Source organism: Arachis ipaensis, chromosome B4 (genome assembly GCF_059453495.1).
Source record: "Arachis ipaensis isolate K30076 ecotype BB chromosome B4, ASM5945349v1, whole genome shotgun sequence".
NCBI lineage: Eukaryota > Viridiplantae > Streptophyta > Magnoliopsida > Fabales > Fabaceae > Arachis > Arachis ipaensis.
Window position 1 is genome coordinate 145855115 of NC_142439.1, and position 17106 is coordinate 145872220.

Sequence of the window (17106 nt, forward strand, 5' to 3'; positions counted from 1 at the left end):
AGGAGTAGGCAAACTTTTCTAATTTGTGATACCTTAGCTCAGGGCCCTGTAGAACTTTACTGATGAAGTAGATAGGGTGTTGTCTGACCTCATATTCTCTTATCAAGGCTGCTGAGACAGCCCTGTCTGCCACGGATAGGTATAGGACGAGGTCTTTTCCGGCTATAGGTCGGGTCAAGATAGGAGGTTGGCTCAAAAACTTTTTGAACTCCTGGAACGCCTCCTCGCATTCGGGAGTCCACTCGAACTGGTGCCCCTTTTTCAGTAGGGAGAACAGTGGGAGGGATCTTAATGCTGATCCTGCCAAAAATCTGGAGAGAGCTGCTAGTCGGCCATTCAGCTGTTGGACTTCTCTCAAACAAGTCGGGCTTTTCATCTCTAGGATAGCTCTACACTTGTCGGGATTGGCTTCGATCCCTCTTTGTGTTAGCATAAATCCTAGAAATTTTCCTGCCTCCACTGCGAAGGCGCACTTTGCAGGGTTTAGTCTCATCCCGTGCAACCTTATGGTATCAAAGACTTGTGAGAGGTCGGATAGGAGGTCGACTTCTTCCTTGGTTTTTACCAGCATATCATCGACATATGCTTCCATTAAGCTTCCTAAGTGGGGGGCAAACACCTTGTTCATCAGCCTCTGATATGTGGCCCCTGCATTTTTCAATCCAAATGGCATGACCACGTAGCAATAGTTGGCTCTGGGCGTGATGAATGATGTTTTTTCCTGGTCTGGTTCATACATTGGGATTTGGTTATACCCTGAGTAAGCGTCCATGAATGACAGGTATTGATACCCCGAGCTAGAGTCCACTAGGGCGTCAATACTTGGTAGAGGATAAGGGTCCTTGGGACATGCCTTATTTAAGTCGGTGTAGTCGACGCACATTCTCCATTTACCATTTTGTTTTTTGACCAGCACTACATTGGCTAGCCATGTTGGATATTTGACTTCTCTGATGAAACCGGCTTCTAGGAGCGCCTGCACTTGCTCTTCTACTACTAGGGCTCGCTCTGGGCCGAGCTTGCGTCTTCTTTGTTGTACAGGTCGGGACCCTGAGTAGACCGAGAGCTTGTGAGACATGAGCTCGGGATCTATCCCAGGCATGTCGGAGGCCTTCCAGGCGAAGAGATCGGAGTTATCTCTTAGGAGCTTAGTCAACCCTTGTCTTAGGGTCTCCCCTAGGTTGGCTTCTATGTGAGTGTTTTTCCCTTCCTCTTCGCCGACCTGAATTTCCTCAGTTTTTCCCCCGAGCTGTGGTCGCAGCTCTTCTTTAACCCTTGCTCCCCCGAGTTCTATTGTGTGGACTTCTCTGCCTTTTCCTCTCAGGTTTAGGCTTTCATTGTAGCATTTCCTTGCCAGTTTCTGATCTCCCCTCACCGTTGCTATTCCCGACGAGGTCGGGAACTTCATGCAGAGGTGGGGCGTCGATACCACCGCTCCGAGTCGATTAAGGGTAGCCCTGCCGATTAAAGCATTATAAGCCGACCCCACGTCGATGACTATGAAGTCTATACTCAGAGTTTTTGATTTTTCCCCCTTTCCAAAGGTGGTGTGAAGGGGTAAAAATCCTAGTGGCTTTATCGGCGTGTCACCTAATCCGTACAATGTGTCGGGGTAGGCTCTTAACTCTTTCTCATCTAAACCTAGTTTGTCGAAAGCGGGCTTAAAGAGGATGTCTGCTGAACTTCCTTGGTCTACTAGGGTTCTGTGTAGATGGGCATTTGCCAAGATCATGGTAATTACCACTGGGTCATCGTGCCCAGGGATTACTCCTCGTCCGTCTTCCTTTGTGAATGAAATGGTCGGAAGATCGGAGGACCCCTCTTCGACCTGGTAGACTCTCTTGAGATGTCTTTTTCGAGAGGATTTTGTGAGTCCCCCTCCCGCAAATCCTCCTGAGATCATATGGATATGTCTCTCCGGAGTTTGTGGTGGTGGGTCTCTTCTATCCGTATCTTCTCGTTTTCTTTTTCCATGACCGTCTGACCTTTCTATGAGATATCTGTCAAGCCGACCTTCTCTGGCTAGCTTTTCTATCACATTTTTAAGGTCGTAACAGTCGTTTGTGGGGTGTCCATATATCTTATGGTACTCGCAGTAATCACTGCAGCTCCCCCCTTTTTTATTCTTGATGGGTCTGGGGGGAGGCAGCCTTTCAGTATTGCAAATTTCTCTGTATACATCCACTACAGGAACTTTCAATGGAGTATAAGAGTGATATTTTCTTGGCCTATCAAGGCCGAGTTCTTCCTTCTTCTTCGCTTCCCTCTCCCTTTCTTTCGTTGAGGGAGGGTGCCCGATTCGCAAACTCGGGTCTCTTAGCCTAGCGTTTTCTTCCATATTGATGTACTTTTCAGCTCTTTCCTGTACATCATTTAAAGAGGCGGGGTGTCTTTTTGATATGGACTGTGAGAAGGGACCTTCTCTAAGACCATTGACTAGCCCCATGATGACCGCTTCGGTGGGCAGGTCTTGAATCTCCAAACATGCTTTGTTGAATCTTTCCATATAGGCCCGTAAGGACTCCCCGACCTCCTGTTTTATTCCCAGGAGGCTTGGTGCATGTTTTACTTTGTCCTTCTGGATGGAGAACCTCATCAAGAATTTTCTTGAGAGGTCTTCAAAACTGGTAATTGACCTCGGAGGGAGACTGTCGAACCACTTCATTGCTGCTTTTGACAAGGTTGTCGGGAAAGCTTTGCATCGCGTAGCGTCAGAAGCGTCGGTCAGATACATCCGACTTTTAAAGTTGCTCAAATGATGCTTTGGATCGGTGGTTCCATCGTAGAGGTCCATATCGGGGCTTCTAAAGTTTCTCGGAACTTTTGCCCTCATTATGTCCTCGCTAAACGGATCTTTCTCTCCTAAGGGAGAATCTTCTCTATCGCCGTGGGAATTCCGACCTTTGAGGGAGGATTCTAACTTTAAGAGTTTTCTTTCTAACTCTTTTCGTCGCTCCATCTCCTCTTTTAGGTTCTTTTCAGCTTCCCTTTGTCGTTCCCGCTCCTGTTCTAGCTGCTCGAGGCGGCTATGGATTAGTCCCATAAGCTCACTAGCGAGAGGGGGTCCTTCTTTTTCTGACTCGCGCCCCTCCGAGGAGTTCACCTTCGGATTTTTGATTCCGGAGGTGCCTTCCTTATTTTGATCATTAGCTTCCTGGTGGAGGTTCTGATCTGCTTCGTTGTTTCCAGTGTTCAGATTCTCTTGTTCAGAATCTGTCTCCACATGACCCTCTTCAGGGGATCTATCCGCCATCACTGGTTGATCTCTCGGGTCCCCGGCAACGGCGCCAATGTTACGGTGGGTAACCAGAGATTCGTGGGCCGGATGACGTTGGTTGGCCCAAACGCGCGAAGGAGGTGACTATCGAGCGATCCTGAAACTCGGTGTTCCTCCGTCCGACTTGTGTGTGTGGAAGAATGGGGGGTGGTACCTGCAAAGACACTCCAATGCCTAAGTTAGCAAGAGTGTGAGCAAGTTGAGAATGTATTGGGACTTAGTGATACCTGAGGGATGTCAGGGTATTTATAGTGGTGAACCAATAACCACCGCTGAAGTAGTGCTACCTTTTTAGGTGGATAACCGTTCCCATATCTTAGGGAGGTTAAGATATGGCTCTATGAAGTGGTTAGAGAGTTTCTAGGGGCAGTTACTCATTCGAATGAGTGTTATCTGCCAGCTAACCCTCGTATCCGACTTCTTTAGAGCAGGTCGTGTTCAGTACCGACTTCTGGGGACGAAGGCTGGTACTGGGGGAGGGCCAACCCCTTTGGGTTGGGCTTCTTTGCTTGGATCCTGGGCCCTATTTATTGGGCCAGGGTATGAACAATTCTCTACCCGAATCAAACAATGATTCTCTACCCGAATCAAACAATGATTCTCTTTAGTAATTGGTTCGGATAACAGTTTTGAGGGTGTAGAACCCGAACCAATCCGTAGATCCGACTGTATATTAATTAAATAAAAAAAATAAAAGTTTAAAATATATATATGTCTTTTAATATGTTTAGATTTTATTGTCTTTGGATTTTAATATGTTTAGTTTTTAATGTATTTGGTGTTTAACATGTTTAGATTATTTCTATTAATATTACATGTTTATTGTACTTACAGGATTTTTAAAATAAAAATTTCATTTTTTATTTTTTTTATGAATTTTTATTTCATCGGGTACCCAATTGTTTGAATCGAACTAATATCCATTTTTAATTGGTTTGATTTGGTTCGAGTACGCACAAAAATAAAATACAAATCCGAACCAAACCAAACCAATTACAATTTAATTAGTTCGGTTCTAATTTTACCTTAAACTCAAACCAACCCAACCCGTACTCACCCCCTCACCCCTAAATATGAAAAGATTTTAAAGGTTAAATCGAGATTTTAGTTATTATGGATGTACCTAATCTTGTATAGATGTACCTAATCTTATAAGGATAGGCCATCCGCTAGAAATTATTTATAAAATGTATATTTATCTATAGTAATTGACAGTTCAGCACAATAAAGTAGATACAAGATTTCTGATACTAATTCTCCTTCTCTTTAAAAGTTATTCACTATGTATTTTACTCCCAATAATTTAAAACTAAATTAGATACAAGATTAATAAAATAAGCACACATTGCTCGATAACACAGACAAACAGAAATTTTACAAGACTCATTTGACAAATTTATTGGATTCCACACCTTGCATCTGAAGTCTGCAGGAGAAACTTATTCAAAAGAATCTACAATTAAAACTTCTAGGATTGGGTTCATAAGGTTTGGACATGATTTAAAAAAAAGTACATCATGTAATCTGCAAAATAAAACATCTAAAGTTTTGCATAACCAACTAAAAAATATTACTATTAGATTTGATTCAAAAGATATATTAGATTTAACCAAAAAGAGACAACTTCATTTGCACTTTTCCAATGTTCTTCTCGGTGTGTCAAGCTGCTCACTTGTGTTTGGCTCCTAATTCTCTTTGTTTGGATCCTTCGTGATGCTAACCTTTAGCAACATCAAGTTGTTCAAAACATTCATGGTGAACTTGATCGACTGCAAAATAATATAAACAAAAAAAGCTCAACAGATAAAAGTCAAAGCTTTAGACATGAAAAAGATCTAAACTTTAAAACTGACCACAAGACCGGACTATAGGAAGTAAGACCGTGATTAATGATTCCCTAGGCATTGATAAATTCGAATTCACCATCCACAGACAAAAGTGACCTTTGATTGGAAATTGATGCATAATGCATATTACTCATTACTTTTTCATTAATCACAATGCAAAACTAACATGAATGGCTTGGTGCAAAGCATAGGAGAATAGTTACATACCTTTTTCCTTCTTCTTCTTATTATTGTTATTATCCTTATCGTTAATGTCACTAGGGAGTGGCAAGAGACTCTCTGTATACACAGCATCGGATGCAAAGAGGCCAACCGATAACCAATGATTTTTAAAACATTCCTCTTCTCTGAGATTATACATGTAGAGAAAATTATAACCTCTTCCAATAATATCCCCATTTTCGACTTTGCAAGGAATCTGATAGAGAGTCCAAGATGAGTGCACTTTATATTCTTGCATCACCCATAGGTCAGTGTTACAGCTATCACGATTGTGATAATAAAAGGCTAGGCCCCCTCTTTTAGTATAATCTCTTCCAATAATATCACCATTACTGGAAAAGCACAATGGCTGAAAGACTTTGCAAGGAACCTGATAGAGAGTCCAAGATGAGTGCACTTTATATTCTTTCATCACCCATATGTGAGTGCTACAGCTATTAAAATCGCGATAATACAAGGCTAGACAGCCTCCTAGTAGGGCCAGACCTGAATAACCGCGTGAAAACATTACCAGTTGTTCCGGGGCAGATATTCTTGAGAAAGTCCTTTCCTTCATATCAAAGATAAGAATAGCATCCCTGTAAACTTTAGGAGAGAATTGCACCCAATGAATAGCGTCATTCAAGAACAACCCAAAAGAATTGCGATCAAAACCAAACAAGGGATTGGGGAGTGCAGCATCAAAATCAATCCATGAATTAGTTCTCAAGGAAAAGCAGTCAAAGTGATCATGGTCATCCATATCCTGCCAAGCTACAACAACTAAGTAATCATCCTGTGATGCATCATAACCAAATCCATAGAGATGGAACTTGGAAGGACGGCTAAAGTCCTTGTGCTTACAACGAGAAAGAATATGTGAGTAGGATATTAATTTTCTGGATCCAGTCAGTGGGTTCCATACAACAAGAAGACATGGGTGTCGATCAAAGAGAACGAAGCCTCTGCAGGATCCAATGACTTTAACATCGGAAGATCGTGTCATGTCGAAAGGGGGAGACACCTCTCTTACTTGTAATGCATCATTTCCGTCACTAAATAGTGCGTCTAAGTAAACAGAGTAAGCCATCGGAAGTTTTCCTATGGAGATGCATGCGTTGGTTGATACGGGAGAGTGGTGAAAATGCAATTCCGCAAAGTTAGGATCGGAAATTAGAGAGTGCCAAAGCTTCGAAACGCACTTGAGGCGACCGAGATGTTTAACCCGAACCCTCAGTAAGATTCTCTGAATCAGGTCAAGAGGGAGGATGTCGTGAATGCTTTTGCTCTTGTCATTCTGATTCTTCTTCTCCTCCATGCTCAATTGCTCTTTCTGCTCCTTCTTATCCATGCTTGGAAGAGACTAGAGAGCAGCAGTGACCACTGCCCAGCGACAATAGCAACAGTGCAACACAGAGCAGCAGCGACACCAATTACTCAGTGATGCGACGTAGAAACAGCAGTAAATGAGAGATTGGGAGAGGTGAGTGGAGATGGTGCTGAGGCTGTAAATTGTTAACCTTAAAAGTAAGAAAGATTGAGAGATTAGGGTTAGGAATTTACTATTATGGTTTTCGTATTTTTTTAATGTTAGAGAGAAAAAAAATTAGTGGTCTACCAATTTTTTATATTCTTTTTTTTTTTTTAGTTTTTCTCTTCAATCAAATAAATGAATATTGAAAAATAATCATTTTTTATTTTTTTTATTTTTCCTTTAAATAAACATAACTTAGGTGTATAGATAGTTATCCTAATGTTAAAGTTTAGAAAATACTTTGGGATTGAAATGTTTTTTTTTTATTTTATTGAATTAATTCTAGAGCCCATTATTCACATTATTTACAAAAATTATTATTTATCTAGCAAATTTTTTATGTTTATTCATGTTTAGTAGACTTGAGATGTAGCCTATTGATTATATTGTCTACCTAGCAAAATTTTTTTGTTTATTCATGTTTAGTAGACTTTGGATATAGCTTATTGTAGTTCACAATCTCCATTGTCTACCTAGTAGAATTCGTTTTAGATATTAATCGGTTTTATTAAGTTGATTTTTGACTGAAACACAATATAAGCATCCCCATTTATTGTGTCCGCTTTGATTATTAACAATGATCATAATGCTAGAACTAAGAAGTTTGAAATGTCACGAGGGTTATGCAGTCTATATAGTATTATGGTGTGTGTTGTTTCAAGGCTTGGCACAAGTAACTCGATTATGTCGTTTGGGTGGGTAAAGGTGGCTTCTCATGAGTTCAACAACAATGTGACCTTTCTTTGTAGTTCAAACCAAAACAATAAGTTTTGCTTCACAGCATGCAGGACTGATTTGTGTTCTTACTACATAATGAAAAGGACACGATAGAAATCACGAGGCTTCTGTCCAGATTAATACCCCTTTATGTACCAAAAGAAAAAAAAAATAAAGAAATCATGAGGCTGTGAAAGCAGGGTTCGTTATGTAACTCTATTGTCAAGTACATGTAACTCTATTGTCAAGTACAATGAACTGGGATCGTTGAATTTTGTTTAAACTGTTTTAAAACCGCATAACATTAAGTTAAAGCTGATGTCTCTAATTTCATTGGGATGTATCTAATATTACAAGGATACACATCAGCTAAAAGGTAAAAACTATTTACGGGGCACTTGTGCATGCTGCTAAACCTAATCATTAACTGAAAGTAGTCATCAATGAGAAAAGTATATTTATATAAAAGTAATCTAAGTGCATGTTGTTCTCCCCAAACGCTATTCTCTATGTATTAAAATTAGATACAAGATTAATAAAATAAGCACGCATTGCTCAATAAAACAAAGACAAATTCATTGGACTCCACAAACCTTCCTTCTTAAGTCTGCAGAATAAAAGTAATATCCCAAAAGAATCTACATTTAAAAATTTTTGGATTGAGTTCATAAAATTTTGACATGATAAAAATTGAAGTTTAATTAACATAAGACATCAAAAAGAATAAATGAAGAAAAAAAGTACTTCATCTTTATAGCAAAACAGAGACAGAGAGTATAAGCAAAACTATTATAGGAGCGTTTCCAGTAAGCCCGTCTGCCACCAATGCCGTTGATTACTGGTTTGACATACAAGTTGCATCAAGTTTGTATACTCTAAATAAAACAATTCTCATATATTTTGTTTCTGGGTTTGCCGTCATTTGCTAGTGGATTTCTAAAAACAACCAGGCTAAAGGTAAGATTAACAGAAAAGTATATTATGTAATCAGCAAAATAAAAATTTGAAGTTTTGCATAACCAACTAAGAAATATTACTACTAGATTTCATGCATAACAAAATAAAATGATTATTTATCTATGGTAATTGACTACACTTTTTATTTTTAATATTGGTTTAACAATAGTAAATACACAATATTGAATCCCTGGTTGCGCACTCTTAGCACCATGTAATTCAATAATAAAAACTGAAGTGAATATCAATGAAAGAATACTGTAGTGTGTCGAGAATACATACGAGTTGATAATTTTTCAAAGTGTTCACATGTCAAATCTCATTGAAATGTGATATTCTGATTTAGACAATACACCAAGTATTGCATTATTTCTACCAACCACAGCATAGAACAAAAGACAATTAATTATGCTTCCCTTTATAATCATCTAAACAGAGGGGTTAGTGCTGAGAAAACAAAAACCAACAACTTAACGATAGATCAATAAAAGATAATGCAGCAAAAGGAAAAGAAATGTACATAGATAAAACATTTAAAAAGCAAAAGGAAAATTTTCAACATATATAGCAACAGGAGATGAAGAATAAAACAGATCATCCAAGAATGTTACTATCAGACTAAACCAAAAGATACATTGGCGCTGTTGAAACCCCATCTTCCTCATAACTGGAATACTTTTGAATTGGAAATATTGTTCAATATGATTAGAAAGATAGAAACTCAGAACAGTGAATATGCACTATCATTTTCTAAGTGTTTTTTTTCTTCTAAACCTAAATAATGAATTTAAAAAGCGTTAAATTTTTTTGTGAAAAATCAAAATGAGGAATTTTGTAAGCAAGTGATATTTACAAAATATAAAAATTGAAACTTTCATCAATTTTAATAATTAATAACAGTATAATGTTGTTTGGATTGGATTAAATGAATTTAAAAATCAAATTTAAAATTAATTCAATTCAATTAATACCTTTTTTTGGTTAAAAATTAGGTTTGAATCCACTTTAAAATTATGCGAATCCGGGCACTTGAATTGGTTTAGTGGATTTGGTTCAAGATTGAATTTAATTTAAACATTCGTCATATCTCATGTATATGAAACAGTATCTTCATCAAACGATGAATGATTATTACAGTAACAATAACAACACACAAAATTCAAACTTTAAAGCCAAATAGAATAAAACTAAAGTTTCTTGAAGCTTTCAACTCAATTGCCAACCCTACGATCTATCTAAAATAGAACAACATGCATGCATGCTTAAGTTGGATTGCTCCCTTATTCACGTTCCTTGTTTGAGCTCTTTGTGATTCCAACCATCCTTGATGTCTTCTGAGAATAATTATTCATAAATAATATTCAAAACTCACGTACATTAATTATTAAGCAATTAAATTAACATGAATATATAATAAGGTGCAAATAAAGCTCATTAATGATTACATACCATTTTTCCGTTTCTTCTTGTCACAGCTGGGGAGTGTGGCGAGACTCGGTGTATACACAGTACTAGTGTACTCTAAAGGTAAGAAACCATAGTCCAAGTATTTAAAACACTGAAGCCTCTCTCCTTCAAGATTATACTTGGCAAAATTGTTATTGGCACGATCTAACACAATAAAATCACTGTAATTAGATAAGAATAAAGAATGAACGCAGTGGTGAGGAATCTCGTAGAGAAGAGTCCAAGATGATGGCACTTTATATTCCTTCAACACCCATATCTGAGTTCTTTTATCATCACCGTAGTTGAAGACATTCAAAGCTAAGAACCCTCCTAATATCACGAGTTCGGAGGACCACCACCTTAGTCTTTGTTCAGGTAAAGGTATCTTTGAGAATCTCCTTTTCGTCACATCAAAAATTAGAATATCTTGATTGTTACGTCGATAAGACAACCAATGTATAGCTCCGTTAAAGAACAACCCCTCATGTTTAAACTCCTGGGTTATCAAAGGTGTGCGGGGTGCAACATCAATCTTGGTCCATGAATTAGTCCTCAATGAAAAACAATGAGGCTGGTTTCTCTTGAAGGCTATAACTATTAAGTAATCATCATTTGATGCATCATAACCAATGCCTTGAAGAAAAGAATTATTGGTATAACCCATAATGTGTGCATTTAGATTATACCAATAATTCTTTTCTCCAATAACATTATAGTAAGATATATTTTTGTGGGATTGGGTCACTGGATTCCATAGAATAATATAATATGGTTCATAGTGGTGTAACAATACAAATCCTCTGCATGATCCAAGAACAAGTAAATTAGAAAGTGTGTTTTTCTTCCGTCGGAAAGGGAGAGAGAATTTTTCTATTGAGGTGCCAAGGGTGGCACCACCAAGAAAGAGTGCGTGTAGGTCAACGGAGCCAACCGGTTGATCCTTCTGGGTGAAGAAGTATGAAGGGGCAGTGAATGCTGAAGTGTGGTGAATATGTAATTCCACAAAGGTTGGATCGGAAATGAGAGAGAGCCATAGCTTAGAAACGAACCTGAGAGGCAAGAGATGCTTGGCTGGTACCCTTAGTAAGATTGCTTGGAGCAACTCCGGAGGGAGAAGCTCGTTGATGCTCTTCTGGTTGTTATCCATAGAAGCAAGCTCTGTTTTGTTCTGCTTGGTTCTGATGTAATTGATGAAGGCTTGGTTTGGTAAAGCTTGTTCAAGAGGTGTTTGTGTTTTTTAAAAGCTCAAACTCCTTATTTTGTGTTTGGTAAATAAGAAAGATTATGTGTTTGTACTTGCAGTTTTTAAAAGATTAGGATACATTTAAGATAAAATTTTTCAAAGTTGACTTGTGCTTTTTAAAATTTAAAAGTTTATGTTAACTAATTTTCAAATTTAATACTTGTATTTATGTCTATTATAATATTTTTAAATTTTAAAAATTATTTTTTTAAAAATAATTGTTGCTTGTATTTATTGAAAACAATTTTTAATTTAATTTTACTAAATATAAATGTTACAATTTTTAATAAGTAAAAATTTTATTAAACTAAGTCGAAGAGTGTCTTGGGAATTAAGGGCGGTTGGTTAAAGATTCTATCCTTTTTGAATTCTTGTTAGTTAGTTCGTTCTATCTTTGAGCCCAGGATTCCTCTTGCCTTTTTAAAAACTGTTGTGAAATCGAACAATTCACTGACATCCTTGGTTGCTAGTTTGCTACAGTAAGATATTAGGTTAAAGCTTATGACTCTAATTTAATTGGATGTACCGCACGTAGAGAAAATAAAAAATTTAACGGGAAATCAAAAAAGTTAATTAAGTATGTAATGCGTAAAATTTTAATAAAATTGAAATCGTAAAATTGTCATACTTAATAAAAATTTTGTAAAATTAATTAACTCATTTAAAATTGTAATATTTGGTAGGGGTGAGTTCGGATTGCGGGTCCTCGATTACCCGTTTGAATTCGAGTGAAACCAATTAACTTGGTTCTGAAATTAATGGATAATCGGATCCAACTCGAATCAAATAATGATATGTTTTTCTAATAATTAGTTCGGATAACAGTTTTGAGGATACGAACCCAAACCAACTCGTAGATCCGACCATATATTAATTAAATAAAAAAATAAAAATTTAAAATATATATACCTTTTAATATATTTGGATTTTAATGTATTTAGTATTTAACATGTTTAGATTATTTCTATTAATATTACATGTTTATTGTACTTTCAAAATTTTTAAGATAAAAATTTCATTTTTTATGAATTTTTATTATATCGGGTACCCAATTATCCGAATACAACTAATTCGTTTTTAATCGGTTTAGTTTGGTTCAGATACACAAAAAAAAAGCAAATGTGAACCAAATCGAACAAATTGAATTGCAATTGGTTCGATTCTAATTTCACCTTAAACCCAAACCAACTCGACCCGTGCTCACTCCTAAATATCGAAAGATTTTAAGAGTTAAATCAAGATTCTAGCTACTATACATATACCTAATCTTATATGGATGTACCTAATCTTATAAGGATAGACCATCCACTAGAAATTATTTATAAAATGTATATTTATCCATAGTAATTCGCAGTTCAGCACAATAAAGTAGATACAAGATTACTGGTACTAATTCTCCGTCTCTTTAAAAGCTATTCACTATGTATTTTACTCCCAATAATTTAAAACTAAATTAGATACAAGATTAATAAAATAAGCAACACATTGCTCGATAACACAGACAAACAAGATCATTGTGTCCGCTTTGATTATTAACAATGATCATAATGCTAGAACTAAGAAGTTTGAAATGTCACGAGGGTTATGCAGTCTATATAGTACTATGGTGTGTGTTGTTTCAAGGCTTGGCACAAGTAACTCGATTATGTCGTTTGGGTGGGTAAAGGTGGCTTCTCATGAGTTCAACAACAATGTGACCTTTCTTTGTAGTTCAAACCAAAACAATAAGTTTTGCTTCACAGCATGCAGGACTGATTTGTGTTCTTACTACATAATGAAAAGGACACGATAGAAATCACGAGGCTTCTGTCCAGATTAATACCCCTTTACGTACCAAAAGAAAAAAAATAAAGAAATCACGAGGCTGTGAAAGCAGCGTTCGTTATGTAACTCTATTGTCAAGTACAATGAACTGGGATCGTTGAATTTTGTTTAAACTGTGAAACCGCATAACATTAAGTTAAAGCTGATGTCTCTAATTTCATTGGGATGTACCTAATATTATAAGGATACACATTTTACCTTAAGGTAAAAACTATTTAGGGGGCACTTGTGCATGCTGCTAAACCTAATCATTAACTGAAAGTAGTCATCAATGAGAAAAGTATATTTATATAAAAGTAATCTAAGTGCATGTTGTTCTCCCCAAACGCTATTCTCTATGTATTAAAATTAGATACAAGATTAATAAAATAAGCACACATTGCTCAATAAAACAAAGACAAATTCATTGGACTTCACAAACCTTCCTTTTTAAGTCTGCAGAATAAAAGTAATATCCCAAAAAGAATCTACATTTAAAATTTTTTGGATTGAGTTAACAAAATTTTGACATGATAAAAATTGAAGTTTAATTAACATAAGACATCAAAAAGAATAAATAAAGAAAAAAGTACTTAATCTTTATAGCAAAAGAGAGAGAGAGTGTAAGCGAAACTATTATAGGAGCGTTCAAGTAAGCCCCTCTGCCACCAATGCCGTTGATTACTGGTTTGACATACAAGTTGCATCAAGTTTGTATACTCTAAATAAAACAATTCTCATATACTTTATTTCTGGGTTTGCCGTCATTTGCTAGTGGACTTCTAAAAACAACCAGGCTAAAGGTAAGATTAACAGAAAAGTATATTATGTAATCAGCAAAATAAAAATTTGAAGTTTTGCATAACCAACTAAGAAATATTACTACTAGATTTCATGCAAAAGATATATTGGATTTTAAAAGGAGACTAAACTTCATTCACACTTTTCAAATGTTCTTCTCTCCATGTGTCGAGCTATTCACTTGTATGTTAGCTCCTAATTCTCTTTCTTTGTTTGAATCCTTTGTGATGCTAACTTTTAGCGACATCAAGTTGTTCAAAACATTCTTGGTAAACTTGATGGCCTGCAAAAAAGCTCAACTGGTAAGAGTCAAAGCTTTAGACATGAAAACGATCTAAACTTGGAAACCTATCCACAAGACCGGTCTATAGGAAGCAAGACAGTGATTAATGATTTCCTAAGCATTGATAAATTCAAATTTCATCATCCATAGACAAAAGTCACAGTTGATTGGAACTTGATGCATAACGCATATTACTCATTACTTGTTCATTCATCAGAATGCAATAACTAACAGGAATAGCTTGGGACAAAGCATAGGAGAATAGTTACATACCGTTTTCCTTCCTCTTCTACTTCTTGTTATCCTTATCCTTAATGTCACTAGGGAGTGGCAAGAGACTCTCTGTATACATAGCATCGGTTGCACTGATGTTATGCACAGAACAACGATATTTAACACGTGGGAGCAGCTCTCCCACATTATATATGAGATACTTTCTCTTTTGTACTTTATCCGAAAAAAATTGTTCTCCAATAATATCACCATTATTGGATAAGCACAGAGGCCGAAAGTAAAGGCAAGGAATCTGATATAGTCCAAGATGAGTGCACTTTATATTCTTTCATCACCCATATGTGAGTGTTATAGCTAACATCATTGGGATAATACAAGGCTAGGCAGCCTCCCAGTAGGGCGAGACTTGGATGAGAGAATGGCAGTTGTTCCGGCGCATATATGGTTGAAAAAGCCCTTTCCTTCATATCAAATATAAAGATAGCATCACTGTAAGCTTTAACAGGGAAAACCAGCCAATGAATAGCACCATTCAAGAACAACCCACAAGGCGGGTGAGCAGAAACACGCAAGGGTTTGGGGAGTGCAGCATCAAGATAAATCCAGGAATTGGTTCTCAAGGACAAGCAATCGAAGTGATCTTGCCTTTTCCACCCTCTCCAAGCTACAACAACTAAGTAATCATCCCGGGATGCATCATAACCAAATCCATACAGATGGGGATTGTAGGGAATCCTATTGTACTTACTACGAGAATCAATATCAGAGTAAGATATTCTTCTGCTGGATCCAGTCAGTGGGTTCCATACCACTAAAACTTTAGGGTATCGATGTAAGAGAACAAAGCCTCTGCAGGATCCCAGGACCTCAAAATGAGAAGGTGGTTTCGTCTTGTAAGGGAGACACACCTCTTTTACGTGTGATGATGCATCATTGTCGTCACTAAATAGTGCGTCTAAGTAAACGAAGCATGCCACACTGCCTTTTGGTATGAAGATGAGTGCGTTGGAGGAAGCCGGAGAGTGGTGAAAATGCAGTTCCGCAAACTGTGGATCGGAAATGAGAGAGTACCAGAGCTTCCAAACGCACCTGAGGGGAGCGAGATGTTTGGCCGGCACTCTCAGTAAGATTCTGTGAATCAACTCAACAGGGAGGATGTCGTGAATGCTCTTCTGCTTCTGCTGCTGCTTCATCTTCTCCCCTATAATCGATTGCCCTTTTGCTTTGTTCCCTGTGTACTTCAGCCTCTTCTTCTTATTTGGATTGAACGTTGTGCTTTTCTTAGGGTCAGTTTTGGATTGGCTATTCCAAAAGAAAATACTTATTTGTTTAGAAAAAGTTATCGGACTTTGTGCATGTTTGGGCGCCATTATTTTGTTAAAAAAAGATCTTTTTTCAATGAAAAAAGATCTTTTTTTATTTTTTAACGTGTTTGGCAAATTTCTAGTAGTAAAAGTAAAAGCACTAGTAAAATAAAAAAAGGATCTTTTTTGAGAAGCTGTAATTTACATCTTTTTTTAAAAGATCTTTTTTCCTAAAAAAAAAGATGTTTTTCATGTAATAAATAAACAAAAAAGTACTTTTATATTGTTATACCCAAACATAATTGATTGATAAAAAGACCTTTTTACATGAGATATCCAAACATAAAATTACTTTTACTTCTCTATAAGATCTTTTAAAAAAAGATAACTCGAAAAAAGATCTTTTCTTAGAAGCTCACCCAAACAAGCCCTTTGATAGTTAGACCATCGCTTTTGCGAAAGCAGTGAATAATGGGTTCTAAAATTGGTCCAATAAAATAAAAATACATTACATTTTTATTAGAATAATTATCTAATATATCTATTATTTATATTATTTAGTATTTTTATTGTCTACCTGTACTTTTTTTTATTTATTTCATCAAGTTAAAGAGTCTATAACTATATATCCAAATAGGTATGTAAATAATTTTGCATTGAATATTTTTATCTTTAAACTTTTTTTATTATATCAAAATCTTTAAATTTGATAAAAATAAAATATATAAATTTTTTGTTATATTTTTAAGAATTTATTTATTCAAATAAAAATAATAAATTTAACTAAAGTAAAAATTTATATTTTATTTTTGTAAAATTAAAAAATTTTAATGTAATAAAAAAATTTTAAGACATAAAATTTTAATTTTGACCCGATGATTAAAATAAAACAAAATAAAACGTTGGAATAAAAATAAGACATTTTAAATTTTAAAGATGAAATTAAAACTTAGTGTAACTGTTAAAAATTTAAATAATATTTTAGTCTAATAAAAAATAAATTTTAGAATTAAAATCGAATAAAAAAATCCATAAAAGATGTACTACTAAAAAAAATTTAGCCTTAGAATTTTATTTTCTAAAATTAAAATAACGATGAGTGTAAATAATTTTGATTGAATAAAAAAATAAAATGTGGATAGAAATTAAAATTTGGAAGAATTTTTTTCTAAAATACCCATTAAAAATAAGTATAATTTATATATTTATACATATAAAAATATTATTTGTACATTAAAATTAATAATCAAAATCAATCACCAAATATTCATTCGTGTCCCCTTTTAATCAAAATATATCAAAAAAACAAAAAATCAATCGTTCTTCATCTTCTCTAAAGGCAGTGAAAATTCCAAACCAAAACCCTAGCCAGAAGTTTGCATTGTCTTGGGGGTATTTTGGCTTATGATCAGGTCATCTTTTATGTATCTAGTCAATGGCCCTCGATGTTTTACAT

At 35.7% G+C, this 17106-nt stretch overlaps 2 protein-coding genes and 1 pseudogene across 3 annotated transcripts; all 3 read right to left on the bottom strand.

The window, feature by feature from the left end:
• Nucleotides 1-4579: 4579 nt before the first annotated feature.
• LOC107637406 (F-box protein CPR1-like) lies at nt 4580-7018 on the bottom strand. Its single transcript, XM_016339045.3, has 2 exons — nt 5332-7018; nt 4580-5046 (listed from the first exon to the last, which is right to left on the bottom strand). Exons 1-2 carry the CDS (start codon nt 6674-6676, stop codon nt 4994-4996), a joined length of 1398 nt encoding a protein of 465 aa, XP_016194531.2. The 5' UTR covers nt 6677-7018; the 3' UTR covers nt 4580-4993.
• A 2799-nt stretch (nt 7019-9817) lies between these two features.
• Nucleotides 9818-11129, bottom strand: LOC107637407 (F-box/kelch-repeat protein At3g23880-like). Its single transcript, XM_016340825.2, has 2 exons — nt 9983-11129; nt 9818-9867 (listed from the first exon to the last, which is right to left on the bottom strand). Exons 1-2 carry the CDS (start codon nt 11127-11129, stop codon nt 9818-9820), a joined length of 1197 nt encoding a protein of 398 aa, XP_016196311.2.
• A 2760-nt stretch (nt 11130-13889) lies between these two features.
• LOC110271367 (F-box protein CPR1-like) lies at nt 13890-15616 on the bottom strand (annotated as a pseudogene). Its single transcript, XR_015881168.1, has 2 exons — nt 14386-15616; nt 13890-14112 (listed from the first exon to the last, which is right to left on the bottom strand). The product of XR_015881168.1 is annotated as an F-box protein CPR1-like (transcript).
• Between the last annotated feature and the right edge of the window lie 1490 nt (nt 15617-17106).